We start from the raw sequence: 14,150 nt of genomic DNA on the forward strand, positions 1-14,150 counted from the left end.
CCACATTTTAAAATAAATTTCTGTTAATCAAAGAATCAAAAAAGTAATTACACAAACATTTTAAGCAGCACTACAGTGTTTATCCAAAGAAATATTATTTATTGATATTAGAATGATTTGCGAAGCATCATGTGACACTGAAGCAGCTGAAAATTAACTTCGCCATCACAGGAATAAATTATATTTGAAAATATATTTATATAGACAACAGTTATTTTAAATCACATTAATATTTCACTGTGTTTACTGCATATTTGACTAAGTGCAGCATAACATTTTTACCGTCCCCACAGTTTTGAACAGTAGTGTACCTCAGTACATGCAGGTTTTATCGAGAAGTTCACAAGCTCATGTCATAGTGACATTTTTTAAACACCATAAAGCTTATGAGAAAACAAATTGGTCAAAATGACAATAATAGGAATTATAAGTAGGCTATCAGATATCAGCCGTCCCACCTGCCTTCAATTTTCTCATTCACCAACCAAATAATTATTTATTTTTTCGTGACCTTCATGTATTGCTGAAATGTGTATGTAGAAACTTTGTAAGTTTTGTGTGTTGACATTGTGATGCAACTAAGCAAGATACATATCCCAGAATGTCCTGTTGTGCTGTAGGTCCAAGAAAATCTTTCCTGCCAGAGCCATGACAATGTTACAGGCAGCATGAAGTCTGAAATGAACGTCCTTGAGCCTCTGTATCTATATATTTGTATTTAATGACCCTTTTCCGATAAAGTCTGAAATCTTTGTGTATATGCAGTCTCAAGTAATTTCAGGACAATGCGCATACTTAGCCAAAGGAACAATTAACATCAGACTAGTTTATATTGACAAGAAGCAGCTAATTCAAACCTTTATTAAAATGCATTACATCATGATAAAATTATAAAACGCCTAAAAAAAACGCATGTGCCTTTACTTGAGCATATCTGTCATTCTATTTCTAGTCAGGCAGTTTAAAGAGCAGCCTACCGCCGAAACGTCTGAATAATTTATGTACGTTCCATTCTTGAACCAATCAAATCAAAATACGATGAGACACTTCACCAATCAAAATCAGTTTTTTCACCCTCAACCAATCAGAACGCGTGAACGCGTTCCATCCTCACCAGGTTCTATCTGACCCAAACCGCGCTTACAACAGGGCCCGAGTCCGTTTTTCAACCTTCACTGCGAGCACGGTATCGAGAGGGGCACCTTCAAGCAGGGGTCGATAAAGAAGCACTTGTAATATTTATACTCACATACAAGAACAATGTCCTTCCTCTCTATCAGCAGACTAGCCCCAAGGCTCCTCGGTTCAAAGGTAGGAAAGTTTTATTTTAACTCGAGTGAAGAAAACACAGGCTGCTAGCAGCTACCGGTTAGCTTAGCTTAGCATAGATTACCTTAGTAACAGACAGCCAGTTTGGTATATTTCGTGTAATTAAGCCATTTCGTACATATGTTTTAAGTACTTCATGCATGGAAAGTATTATGGTTATATGCCTCCTTCTTTAAGCCCTAAGTTTTTGTCAAAACGTAGTTAACTGACAACCCGGATAGCAATTTTAAACAACATAGGCGGTCAAAAATATTGTCAAACGTTAAAAATTGGTCTTGAACTGTAAAAACGCACCCCAAACGTTGTCAAAGTAGGGAATTTTTTTTTTTAGTTTTAGTTTTTCAGACAGCCATTGTAAAGTTATGTTTTAGCTTTAAAATGGTGTCATTGAGCTGTTCAAAGATAACGTTACCTGACAAAGAACAGCGTGTTATATGGCTATATTAAGGTTATATTCGTATGAATATAACCTTCTTCATACGATTCTCATCTGAAGTCCTTTCTGAAGTGTAGTTGAGCTCCTTTCACAAGGCACTGAACGCTTTAACCAGTTTACATTTGTTGCAATGTAACTAAATTTGACCAGTCACTTTGACATCTGGATATTCACCGGTTTAGTCTGACATGTCAGAATTTTTGTTGTTCTCTGTGGCTGATTTGACCTTCAGAATTGTCATTTATTTATTAATGGCCAGATTTCAATAGTTGCAAAGATGCTAGATCACTATAATTCACCGTAATATAGCTATATAGGGTTTATGCAGAGAATACATCATGCGCTTTCAGTAGGGTTTAAATATGGTCAGCCTCAAATTTAAAGCATCTCCCATCTTAAAATTTTATGTATGAAGACCCAATGTATTATTAAAAAAAATTTTTTACATTTTTTTTATAAATCTTTTTATTTACATGATTTTTTTTCCCTCCATGGAACCTTGTACTCCCTCGTGGGTCCCAAGACACCTTTTTAAAACCCCTGATCTAGTTCATAAAAGCTCTTGTGATCATGTTAGATTATGGAAGTTGTGTAAAGTACAATAAAACAATACAATAAAACTAAAAATAAAATAAAATAATTAAAAATATAATAAAATGCCCAACTACATAATACTATTATTGTTAGAAATTGCAACAGTATAAAATAGAAATAAATACATTTATACATTTAAAATTTTAATTAAAACAATAAATAAACCATTATCTCCTGGCCAGAGGAGAACTGGCACCCCGACTGAGTCTGGTTTCTCCCAAGGTTTTTGTCTCCATTCCGTCACAGAGGGAGTTTTGGTTCCTTGCCACTGTCGCCTCTGGCTTGCTCATTTGGGGACACTTAATTTCTAACGATTATCGTCAATTTGATTTCACAGATACTATTTAAATTAAACTGAGCTAGACAATGACATCTCTGAATTCAATAATGAAATGCCTTAACTGAAAATTGAGTGTATAATCTTGCTTTTATACATTACTGACACTCTATCCTCCAATTTGATACTGTTAAGTGCTTTGACACAATCTGTGTTGTTAAAAGCACTATATAAATAAAGGTGACTTTACTTAAAGTGAACATTGAGCACGAGTAGTTTCCTGAATGATGACATGCTTGGTTTTGTGCTGTGATATGCATTTTTACAAGTCATACAAATTTTATTCCTCTATGAAGTTTTGTTCTTTGATCTGAAATGCCTCGAGCAATGTGTGTGACTGACGTTTAAAATCTGACTAGTTTGTGATTGTGTTTAGCAAAAATGAGTGGAGGGTGTGTCAAAGGGCATGTATGATCGTTAGAAACCGGAATCCTCTCCATATACTGTGTCAGTTGTGCTCTCATATGATGACATTGTCTTTCATTGTTGTTGTTAGAGAGATAAAACCAATGCCTTGCTGTCTGATTGACTTTATAGTAAAATAGGTTACTGTGCTCTTGTCATTCAGGGTTAATACTCCATTCACACCCCTAGATGACCTTTGTACACCACGAAGAGTTTCTCAACTTTTTTTTTTTTGCTGTGTATGACACTTATATAATCTGCTAATTGACAGTTCATAGGGGTGGGCGAGGTGCATTTTTGTATTGTACTTCCTTATGTTTTATTCTTTATTTCTTGGTAATATGTTGGACTGTGTTCAGACCTCTGATCAATAGTCTGCATGGTAAATACTGTGGACACTTTAAGTTAGTAGGTTTAAATGACACTGCAGAGATTTGCTTGTATAAGTGAACAGATTTTTCTGCAGTGGTGATTACTATAAAGAGTTGTTCCTCTTCAGGCATTCAGATGGTGGACAAGCATGTCTGACACAGCTGTCCACCTGTCATCTGCTTTGAGTATCGAAAAAACATGTTTTTGTCTAAACAACGTGTAGATGAGTTATTAGAGCATTACCTGTCAGTCTTTTATATGGGTTTCCTTGCCTAAAGAAAGCTGACAAAGAGACCTTTGTCTGTCCAGAAATTCCTCCATATAGTATTTCTATAGACCCCTAGGGTGCTAACACACAGTACCTGCGTCTATTCTGCATATAGGCTGGCTCTGTATAATAGAACTGAGTTAGAGGTAATCGAATGGTCTAAGGTTGCTGGCTTACTAATAGTCTGTGCCTGTTCTCTATGCTCTGCTCTACCACCTTTGTGATGGTGTTGTTACCCTGAAGGTCACTATTATATAGTATGCTTCGTAGCTTCAATAATTAAATGTAAATTTGCTATTTAATTTGGACATTTCTGTTGGCCTTGTAGAAAAAGAACCATCACATTTTCTTCAGAAAATGTAATGAGATAGAGATTAGGGATGCACGATATTATCGGACTGATATCGAAATCGGCCGATAATGACTTTAAATGTAAATATCGGCATCGGCCTGACATGCAAAATTATGCTGATATGTCTTGCCGATAAGGGGAAGGGGTTAACTCGCATGTGCTCAGGGTGTGCTAGCGATTAGATCACGTCAGCAATGTGGCTCATTCTTGAAGCAAAGTTTTGTCTGAATGATGAATAGATTGACTGTTTTGGATCGCTGCATTTAATATGTGAAGGCATGTACAGAATGACGCGTTCGGTGTGGGATAGAGTAAACAGTTATAGCACAAGCAGTGGCAGCAGTGACAGCCTCCCCCAGGTCCTAATGCCCGTTCGGTAAGTAGTTTTAATAGTAGGGGCGCTGTTGGCCTACTTCTAATTAAATTAAAAGTAAAATAGCCTACACAAATAACATTTAGACTGTGTTTCTGATTAAATAAAGCAGTAATTGATGTAATAAAATAAGTATGTTTTGATTTAATGGTCAGAAGCTATAGCTTACATGAAAAAAAAAAATCACAAACATGACACTTGTAAATTAAATAATTTTATATATACCGATTTATTCATTAATGTGTAACGTTTTATTTTTTAAACAAATCATGAGCTCTAAAAGATTTTCAGAATTTTTACAACTCTTTTGTTTTAGACCATCTACAAATGTTAAATCTTAAAATAAAATATTAGGGTTAACTGCATCTTTCTGGGGGAAAAAAATGCAGCGATTGATATAGTTGATTTATATTTATTTTCAAAGCTTCAATGTACTGTTAAAAAAACCTTTATTTTTTTTTTATTTAATTCTAATAAATAAGTTCTTTTTAAAAACTAACCAAAATTAATAATATTTTGCTTATAATTTCTGCACAGGAGAGACTTGGTGTTGTTTCCAAACAAAAGAAATATATCGGTATCGGCATCGATATCGACCAAAATGAGTTGAAAAATATCGGCATATCGAATATCGGCAGAATTCCAATATCGTGCATCCCTAATAGAGATTTAATTAAAATGCATAATTACAAGATCAAGGGCTGAACGATTAGTCATGCGCATCTCGTCAGTAAAGCCGGTTCTGTGATCAGTAGTAAATCTCAATCACCTGCCTTCAGATGGAGCAGCATTTACTACACAGACTGATTTACTACACAGTTCACTGACAAGCTATGCAAAATCGCGTTCATAATCGCAGGATATTGAAATCGAAATAATTGTTCTGTGATTATGAAAGATGTTTGCGTAGCTAGTCAGTGAACTACGGCTCTGTGTAGTAAATGCTGCTCCATTTGGAAGCACGTGAAAATACGACGTTTAATAACATTTTTACTCAAGTCACTTCATAACGTCAGTCAAGTGTTTGAAATAAAGCCTTTTGTGAGATGATGTGTCTTCTTAAGGCACGCGAAATTTCATAGTATTCTAAGCAGCGATAAAGGCTGTCGATTATCAAGAAAAGCAATATGTTCTGTTACACATTTACCTCTAGTTTATGTGAAGTGTATTGCTTTTGACATGTCTGGAAGTATTCAGCTACTACAGAGGCTTATGTAATCGCCCTCCTCTGTGCTCACACCGGGTTCAAACTAACAGCTGCCGGTAGCCTCACCTTTCCCACAGATTACAGGGCCGTAGACTTGCAGGAAGGTCAGAGACTAGCAGTTACTTATCAACAACAATACAGGCCGCCCTATAAATGAGCTCTAAACCTGATTGGAGTGTTTTTTTCTGGTCTCACAGCTACTGTATGTTGTTGTGTGTCAGTGAAATCTTTAGCTTTAGGATAGAGTGACAGGTATCTGGTGTCAGAGCACTGATCCACATGGTGGTCAGTGTAGGAAGCATTGGCTCTTGTACAGGAAGGTGCCATCATTCCCTGTGTAATCCAGCTCAGTCTTCAAGTCTTAGTCTGACCCTTAAGGTGAAAGGAAGCCTGGAATGCACTTGTGATTTTTGGTGGTTTGTTTTGGATATGAAAGACATATATCAAATATAAAATTACGAAATTACTACCTACATTTTGGTAGTCCACAACCTGCAGCTGAATGCTATAAACAAGCCCCCTCTTTTTCTCCTGACATGTCTTGCCAATCTGACCCTGCTTTGCGTCTGTGCTTGAGTCATTCTGCAGTGGCAGTTTCAATCCGGTCCTGCTGTGAGTCAATCAGACATGGCTCTTAATCTGAAGCTATATATAGAAGTGAAGGATGTGTCTCTGTGTAGGAAAGGGTCGGGCCATGCGGATAAACTCATAACTCTTCCTGAAGCAATTCTGTAATAGAATTAGCAGTTGTATCCATACACCTGTCTCTGCAGAATTCATTGTGTTCTGTTGCACCTGAACTCCTTTTATGTTCCTGTGAAATATTGTCATTGTGTATGTCTTTGCTATAATTAAATTGTATTGAACCCCAAATAAGGCAGCCATGATGAATGGCACAGTGGTAATAGTTCAAGACACACTTCACATCTGGTTGCTCCAGCAGTCTTGTCTGTGCAATAAATTTGCTGTAACTCTCTTAGATAAAAACAGCAGCTAATCAAGAAATTGTAAAACATTATGATAGAAAAATGCCTTAAAGTTTTTGTTGTACTACATGTAGCATTCGCTGTATCTCTGTGTTTTCTGGGCTTTTGACTTCAGAGCCAGTTGAAAATATTTGCTCCAGTAGAAACTTGTAATAAGAAGCTTGTAATTTGAATACAACGAAATCAGCAACTGATGCATTTTGCATTGTGCAGCTAAAGTCACCTGCCTTGCAGCTGTCAGCAGGTCTTCTGCAGTGAAATCTGACTGCTGGCCCAGGTTGTTATGATGATCAGCTTCCTCTGCATTGCATCTTTCATCAACGTTGTTGTTTTTCTTTCTCTTCCAGAATGCAGCATGTGTCGTTGTGGCTGCCAGAAATGTCAGCGCATCCACAGTACGTATCTGCATCACTTCAGATATCCTGGATCAATGATCACAGCCAGGATCAGGCTTTAGATTTTAATTGCACTACAGAGATTCAATAACAGCCTTGCTTTTGATGGGAAGGTTGAGTCACATGAATCGCATATCTGGGGCTAATTTTTTTTAAACCTAAAAAAGCACTAGTTGTTAAATCTGTTTGTGCTTGATCCACTAACTGAAAGCTGACCTTTTTTCCCTTGATCTTATGCAGAATTTGAAAGACGTCCTGGCAGACCTCATCCCTAAAGAACAGAGCAGGATCAAGAACTTCAAACAGCAGCATGGCAAAACCACAATTGGTCAGATCACAGTGGACATGGTTAGAGAAACATTACTGCATTCACTGCGACTGCTTTTGTCTGTCATCACTTTAGGCTACATTACAATCAACTTGTAATAATTATAAAGCGCCTGGTTATTTTAAAGATTTATGTGTATCATGTGTATTTTTACACATGATACTTTTTCTTAAGTACTCTATGTTGGATATCACAGGCTTAAATTTAGGATATCCATCTAGTGATCTCATCTAGGTTGCATGTCATCCAACTGATGTCACAGGCAATGTTGCCTAACATGTCTGACCAGTCTGATATCACATGATGTGTTGCTGCAAACCACCACAAACACAGTAATAGTTTTTGCCCTCTGATTGGACTGCGGTTTTGTCAAGGACCCTCAGGCTGTGGTGTGAGTGCTGCTGCTCTCATGGCCGTTGTTTCAGCTGAGTCATTTAGTCTTTGTCTCCCTGCCAGTTATTCTATACTGTAGAATAAACTGCACCTGAGGAACATTATTACTGTCATATACTCATACTGCCACTGAGATGTAGGGCTGGTTGTAGCTCAGAAAAGGTGTTGACATAGGTATTTTAATAATGTTTGCGTGCTGTTTTTGTTTTTGACAGGTTTATGGAGGAATGAGAGGCATGAAGGGTTTAGTGTACGAGACCTCTGTGCTCGACCCCGATGAGGTGAGTATGCACATACACACAATACCATGAAATGTAGCTTAAACCAGGTTAGAATTATTTATACAGTAATTCCAAATGGATTTTCTTTGGTTTGTCACAATGTTATAGGTAACAAAATCATAAAAATAAATTAGTGTTAAAATGGACTTTAACTAATTATATTATTATTATTAATAATTAAAGAATATTTTAATAATACTTAATTTATTATTATTTGCCATACATACTATTTATAATTAGTAATAATTAATCAAAGTCAAAATAGCCTAAAAGGTCCTGTCTTTCATAATATTGAGCTATCAGTCTCCAAATTTTAGCCTTGACACATCAAATACACAATTTAAATTGTGAAACTTGAATGCATGATGAAAGTTTACAGTGTCATAGAAGCTCATCATTTGCACAACTGTATGCTGCTGTAAGCTAAAAATAGAAAGTGGCACCACAGTGCCTTGGATAAATATACATTGGTGTCAGTAGTTATCCCGCTAACCTCTGAACCCTCTCAGAGTTCGAAGCTGCAGTGTTTATTTTATTCGATGAAACACACTGACGCCATCCCTGTGTTTATCGATTGCATCTGTAGGGCATCCGTTTCCGTGGTTACAGCATTCCAGAATGTCAGCAGTTGTTGCCCAAGGCTCCTGGCGGAGAGGAGCCGCTGCCAGAGGGTCTGTTCTGGCTGCTGGTCACAGGACAGGTGCCCACTGAGGAGCAGGTGAGGATATATTCATATTCACTGCATTCTTACTCATTAAAGAAACCCAGAGTGCCTAGAATTCAGAGCATGTGCTGTAGCCTTGTTCAGAATGTCAGCCCAAATCCGATTTTGTGCATATCCGGATGGAATCTGATTTGAATAACTGACTGTCCACACAGCGTATTGCAACTGTTCATATCGAATTGTACGTGTATAAGCGCTCTTTCGTTTTTACGGAATGTGCATTTGTTTCAATGGTAATGCCGTTGCGTTATGATGCAGGCTTCTGATGCAGTTGTCCTTGTAACCTAGCATTTAAGAGCTTTAAACCTTTGAGCAGTGGTGCTTATGTGAGAAAAGTGGGTTTGAATCCAACGTGCAACTTTTCCTGATTCAATTTCCCTTTTTCATATTCTATGGCAAATTAACAAAATGTCAAAAATAAAAATCATGTGTATATAGATAAGTGAAACAATGTCAAATCTATCAGTTTACAAAGAAAATGTATCTATAAAGCTGCTTGGAAAAACAGTGTTGTTCTTTATCTTTTCTACCAGCTTCTGCGATTTGCAAGCTTGTCATCTATATATTATCTGTGACTTGTTATAGGGATATATTGATTGCTCTGAGATTGGCAATTACATTGTCTTGTTGGGATGTTAATCAGATTAAAAATATTTGTTAAAACAAAGACTTTTAAGAAATTGAGTTTATCCTCTGAGGCCATTTTCATTACAGATGGCAGTCATAGTAGCTGTACTCGGTAACATACCACAAAAATATTTAGCCTTTTATTTAACTCTTTATCGGCTGTTTTTTTCAGGTGAATTGGTTGTCTAAGGAGTGGGCTAAGCGTGCGGCCCTTCCCTCTCACGTGGTCACCATGCTGGACAACTTCCCCACCAACCTGCACCCCATGTCTCAGTTCAGCGCCGCCATCACGGCTCTGAACAGCGAGAGCAGTTTTGCTCGGGCATACTCTGAGGGAGTTAACAAGGCCAAGTACTGGGAGGTGAGTCACTGAAAATATTTGTGCTAGAAACGTTAAAGGTGAGGTGTGTAATGATAAATACTATGACTAAAACAACTCCCAAGATATTTATTTGCTATGTAAAGTGAGTGAGTCATTCACAAGAATTCATGCCATCTCTGTGTAGTTTGTGTACGAGGACTCCATGGACTTGATTGCCAAGCTCCCCTGCGTGGCTGCTAAGATCTACCGTAATTTGTACCGTGAAGGAAGCAGCATCGGCGCCATCGACTCCAACCTGGACTGGTCGCACAACTTCACCAACATGCTGGGTTACAGCGATCCACAGTTCACAGAACTCATGAGGCTCTACCTCACCATCCACAGGTGATGACCTACAAACTCGCTGACTCGTTCATCACAAACTCCTCCCACTGGTTCATTCGAGGCAGTCATTAGGAATGAGATCGGCTTGGACTTTTAACCTTTGTGACTGCCCTCAGAAAATTGGTGTAAACTTAAATGCAAACAATCTGCTTCCCATGCTAAATCCAGCTTGACAAGTTAACAGTGTCTAGTAATTTTCTAGGGCTGCAGCTACCATTGATCAAGCTGCGGATTATCTATTTAGCAGATTAATAAATAGAAATTGAAAGATTTATCAAGATAATCGTTGGTTATTTGGTGTTTAATATACTGCTACGTGGACTGGGACTTTGGACCAATGAGACCTGCAATCTGTGCTATCAAAGCCAGTTATCACTTTTATTGCTTATTAAATGGATGCAATTGAAGTGCTTTTATATAGGGTTTGAGATGATTAAGAGTTTTAATATTTTTATATATAAAATATTTTTCCCCCTTAAACCATTTTCCATTTTTAGTACAACATTTTCCATGTATATTGTCAAAATAAGTTACCCAAATGGTTACAAGCAATTCTCCCTTGATAGGTAATAATGCTAAACATTCAAACATAATGCACTTTAATTTTGAAAAATAATTGTGTGGTGCTTGATGGTTTATTGATGTCTTTCTGTCTCCCTTTGATAAGTGACTGTAGACTCTGCAGATTTTGTTCAGTCAGCAAGAAAACACAACCTGCTAGTGTACATCTTTTAAGAAAGAAAGTGGAAGAGGAATGACTGTTTTTGATAAGTGAATAAAGTCTGCCCTCTTGCGGTTGTGTTAGTTTAGTGTCCTTCGACCGTAACCTTATCCTTTGTGTGCTTTTCTTCCGTTCCAGTGACCATGAGGGTGGAAACGTCAGCGCACACACTAGTCACCTGGTAGGCAGTGCCCTGTCTGACCCCTACCTCTCCTTCAGCGCTGCTATGAATGGCTTGGCTGGACCCCTCCACGGACTGGCCAATCAGGTTTGAGCCTTAACGTGCTTAGTGTTGCATAGGACTATATGGTTATGAAATACTAACCAGCTTTGCATTTCCTTCATTTCCTCCTCCTGTCTTGTAGGAGGTGCTGGTGTGGCTGACAGCCCTGCAGAAGGAGCTCGGTGGTGAGGTGTCTGATGAGAAAATGAGAGATTACATTTGGAACACACTGAAATCAGGCAGAGTGAGTGCTTTTGCTATATCCCAACTCAATAGGAAATACATCAACTCAAAAACTCTATGCAGATTGATCACAATATGATGGATGATTATGTTTGTTCTCTCTTGTGTTGTTATTCAGGTGGTCCCAGGCTATGGCCACGCTGTTCTGAGGAAGACAGATCCTCGCTATACCTGTCAGCGTGAGTTTGCCCTCAAGCACCTTCCCAATGACCCCATGTTCAAGCTGGTAGCTCAACTCTACAAGATCGTACCCAACGTGCTTCTGGAGCAGGGCAAGGCCAAGAACCCCTGGCCCAACGTAGATGCACACAGCGGAGTCCTGTTGCAAGTAAGTCACTAGAAACCAACCAGAGTTTTAGCACAGACGTGTGTTGTTTTTGTCTAGTGCACCTAAAATATCTTGTATGTGTGCCTTTTTGTTAATTTATACTTTACATACTCTGTATATATATGTGTGTATATATATATATATATATATATATATATATATATATATATATATATATATATATATATATATATATATATATATATATATATATAATATTTATATTATACAGATGTATAATATTTATCAATTAAATATAGTTTTTAATATAAAATATTTTTATATGTGAGTATTAAAAATGTTTCTAGTGTAAAATAAAATAAATCACAAAATAATATTGTTTTATTTATAATATTAATCAAATTTTATTTAACCTTTATTTAAATTGACCATATTAAAAAAATCCCATTGAATATTTGGTTGCACTGAAATCACATTAGTTTCATTCCTTTTCTCCCCCTTTTTGTATTTATACAGTTTACATAATTTTTCTGCTTGCTCTGTTGATCATCTGTTTTTACTATTGTGTTTTGCAGTATTATGGCATGACTGAGATGAACTATTATACTGTGTTGTTTGGCGTATCCCGAGCTTTGGGCGTCCTCTCTCAGCTGGTGTGGAGCAGAGCGCTCGGCTTCCCTCTGGAGCGTCCTAAGTCCATGAGCACGGACGGACTCATGACTCTGGTTGGGGTCAAATCAGGCTAGAGAGCAAGAGACCATGCCAGCGGAGTGGGGACAGGAAGGGGAAGAGCTTAATCTATTAGAAACAAGTCCCCGGGCTAAGGGATTTAAAGAGACAGTACACTTTTAAATTTCATCTAAAAAAATATCACAGCAAGATTACACATCCCATTTACACGTTTATTAGTCTTTCATGCCCAAAATGCACATTTAAAGCTACTTTTTCACAAGAACACAGCCAAGAGCGATATGTCTTTCCAGAAATCACCTCTCTCCTTATTTAAACTAATAATGACTATTAAATACTATTTCAGAACAGTTAGTTCACCTAATATATAAATACACCCTTTATCCTCCGCTTTCACACCAATTATATCAGTTTTAGTCTTGTATTTTTACTCTCCTGAGGTCAGATGTTCACTTGAGCCTCTATTTGTGTGAGGAAATGAATTGTCAAATCCCTGCTCTGAGATAATTCTGCAAAGTTTGACTAGGCGTCCCTCTAGTTTCTCCTTGTAAGAGCACTCCATGATGGCAATACGGTCCTCTCTCAATAGAATTGATTCTGTGAGTTCAGTTCAACTTGGGAAGCTTGTACATTTGTTTAAAAGGGTACTGCCCCTTTAAGTTATCTCTCATATTGCTCTCTGACTTCAACCAATCGTCTTCATCTTCCTGTCTGTTGTTTGGAAGCACGTGTGGTGCCCTCTTTATTTGAAATGACCAGTTCTTCTTTATTTCATACATCAGTGGACATATTTGTACGTTCATCCAAGAGCTCTCAAAATCTTCTACTTTTTACCTGTTTCGAGTTTTAGTGCCAGTGTTTTGAAGAATGATGTCTTGTATAATGACAAAAGCTATCATTTTGAGTAGGTATACATAAGTTGTGGTTTTATTTATTCATGTAAATATAGCTTGAATGTATGAATTGCATATCAAAACACTGTCTCACCATCCCTGTTGGTCAAAGCACTTCTCTGTAATGACTCGCTTAACCCTTTATTTTAAGTAAACTATACCTTTAATATAATTGAAAACATTACTTGTACATGTACAGCTGTGACGCACACGGGTCCTGCTCTCTTGCACGCTTGCTCTCAGGTTGTTTTTTTTGGATAATCTAGCAGCTATTTTAGATAGTCTGTCCATAAGCACTCCATTAGCTCGATGGCACTTTTCCCCAATCATTTCCCACTTATCTGACAGCATGAGAAGGATTGTCTGGTTTGCTGTGCCCTTTTCCAGTGTGACTGTTTTCATCATGATGTACATGATTGGTTTATGCGATGTCGGGGTAATTAAATAACGAGGAATGTGAATATGGAGATGATTGGTTGAAGTCGGATCCACCAGGGGAAATGGGGAGGGGAACGAGAATGGGGGTGGGGGATGAGTCTGGATTGATTGGGGAAGAAGAAGCTTAGGCGAACAAAAAGAAAAAAATGGGAAAACTTGACAAAGGAAAACCAATAAATGTTTTTAACAAACCTTTGAGGCATTTTCTTTTTTTTTTTTACATGAAACTCTTTCACTCAATGACTGCACTAGATTACTCTGTTAACCAAATTTGGTCATATTCTAATATTCAGCTGTCCATAATGTAAATGCCAATGTAAACCAAAATTCTGGTTACTAGAAACGCAAATAAGAGTACACTTTTAGAAATAAAGGTTCTTTATTGGAATCTGTGGTTCCATGAAGTGGTTTCCTTTAGCATCCATGAAACCTTTTCAATGCACAAAAGGTTTCTTTAGAGAGTTTTATTTATTTTAAGAACGGTTCACTGAAAGGTTCTTTGCAGAACCTAAAATGGTTCTTCAGTTATCGCTGAAAAAA

The 14,150-nt window shown here is 37.5% G+C and overlaps 1 protein-coding gene across 1 annotated transcript; it reads left to right on the forward strand.

Moving 5' to 3' along the window:
- The first annotated feature begins 1,138 nt into the window (after positions 1-1,138).
- On the forward strand, positions 1,139-13,996 carry cs (citrate synthase). Its single transcript, XM_079400067.1, has 11 exons — positions 1,139-1,311; positions 7,007-7,054; positions 7,295-7,402; positions 7,991-8,056; positions 8,643-8,774; positions 9,580-9,768; positions 9,914-10,113; positions 10,973-11,102; positions 11,200-11,301; positions 11,419-11,628; positions 12,165-13,996. The coding sequence occupies exons 1-11, from the start codon at positions 1,261-1,263 to the stop codon at positions 12,333-12,335; spliced, it is 1,407 nt and encodes a 468-aa protein (XP_079256193.1). The 5' UTR covers positions 1,139-1,260; the 3' UTR covers positions 12,336-13,996.
- The last annotated feature ends 154 nt before the right edge of the window (positions 13,997-14,150 follow it).

The sequence above is a fragment of the Barbus barbus genome (genome assembly GCF_936440315.1).
Source record: "Barbus barbus genome assembly, chromosome: 40".
Taxonomy (NCBI): Eukaryota; Metazoa; Chordata; class Actinopteri; order Cypriniformes; family Cyprinidae; genus Barbus; species Barbus barbus.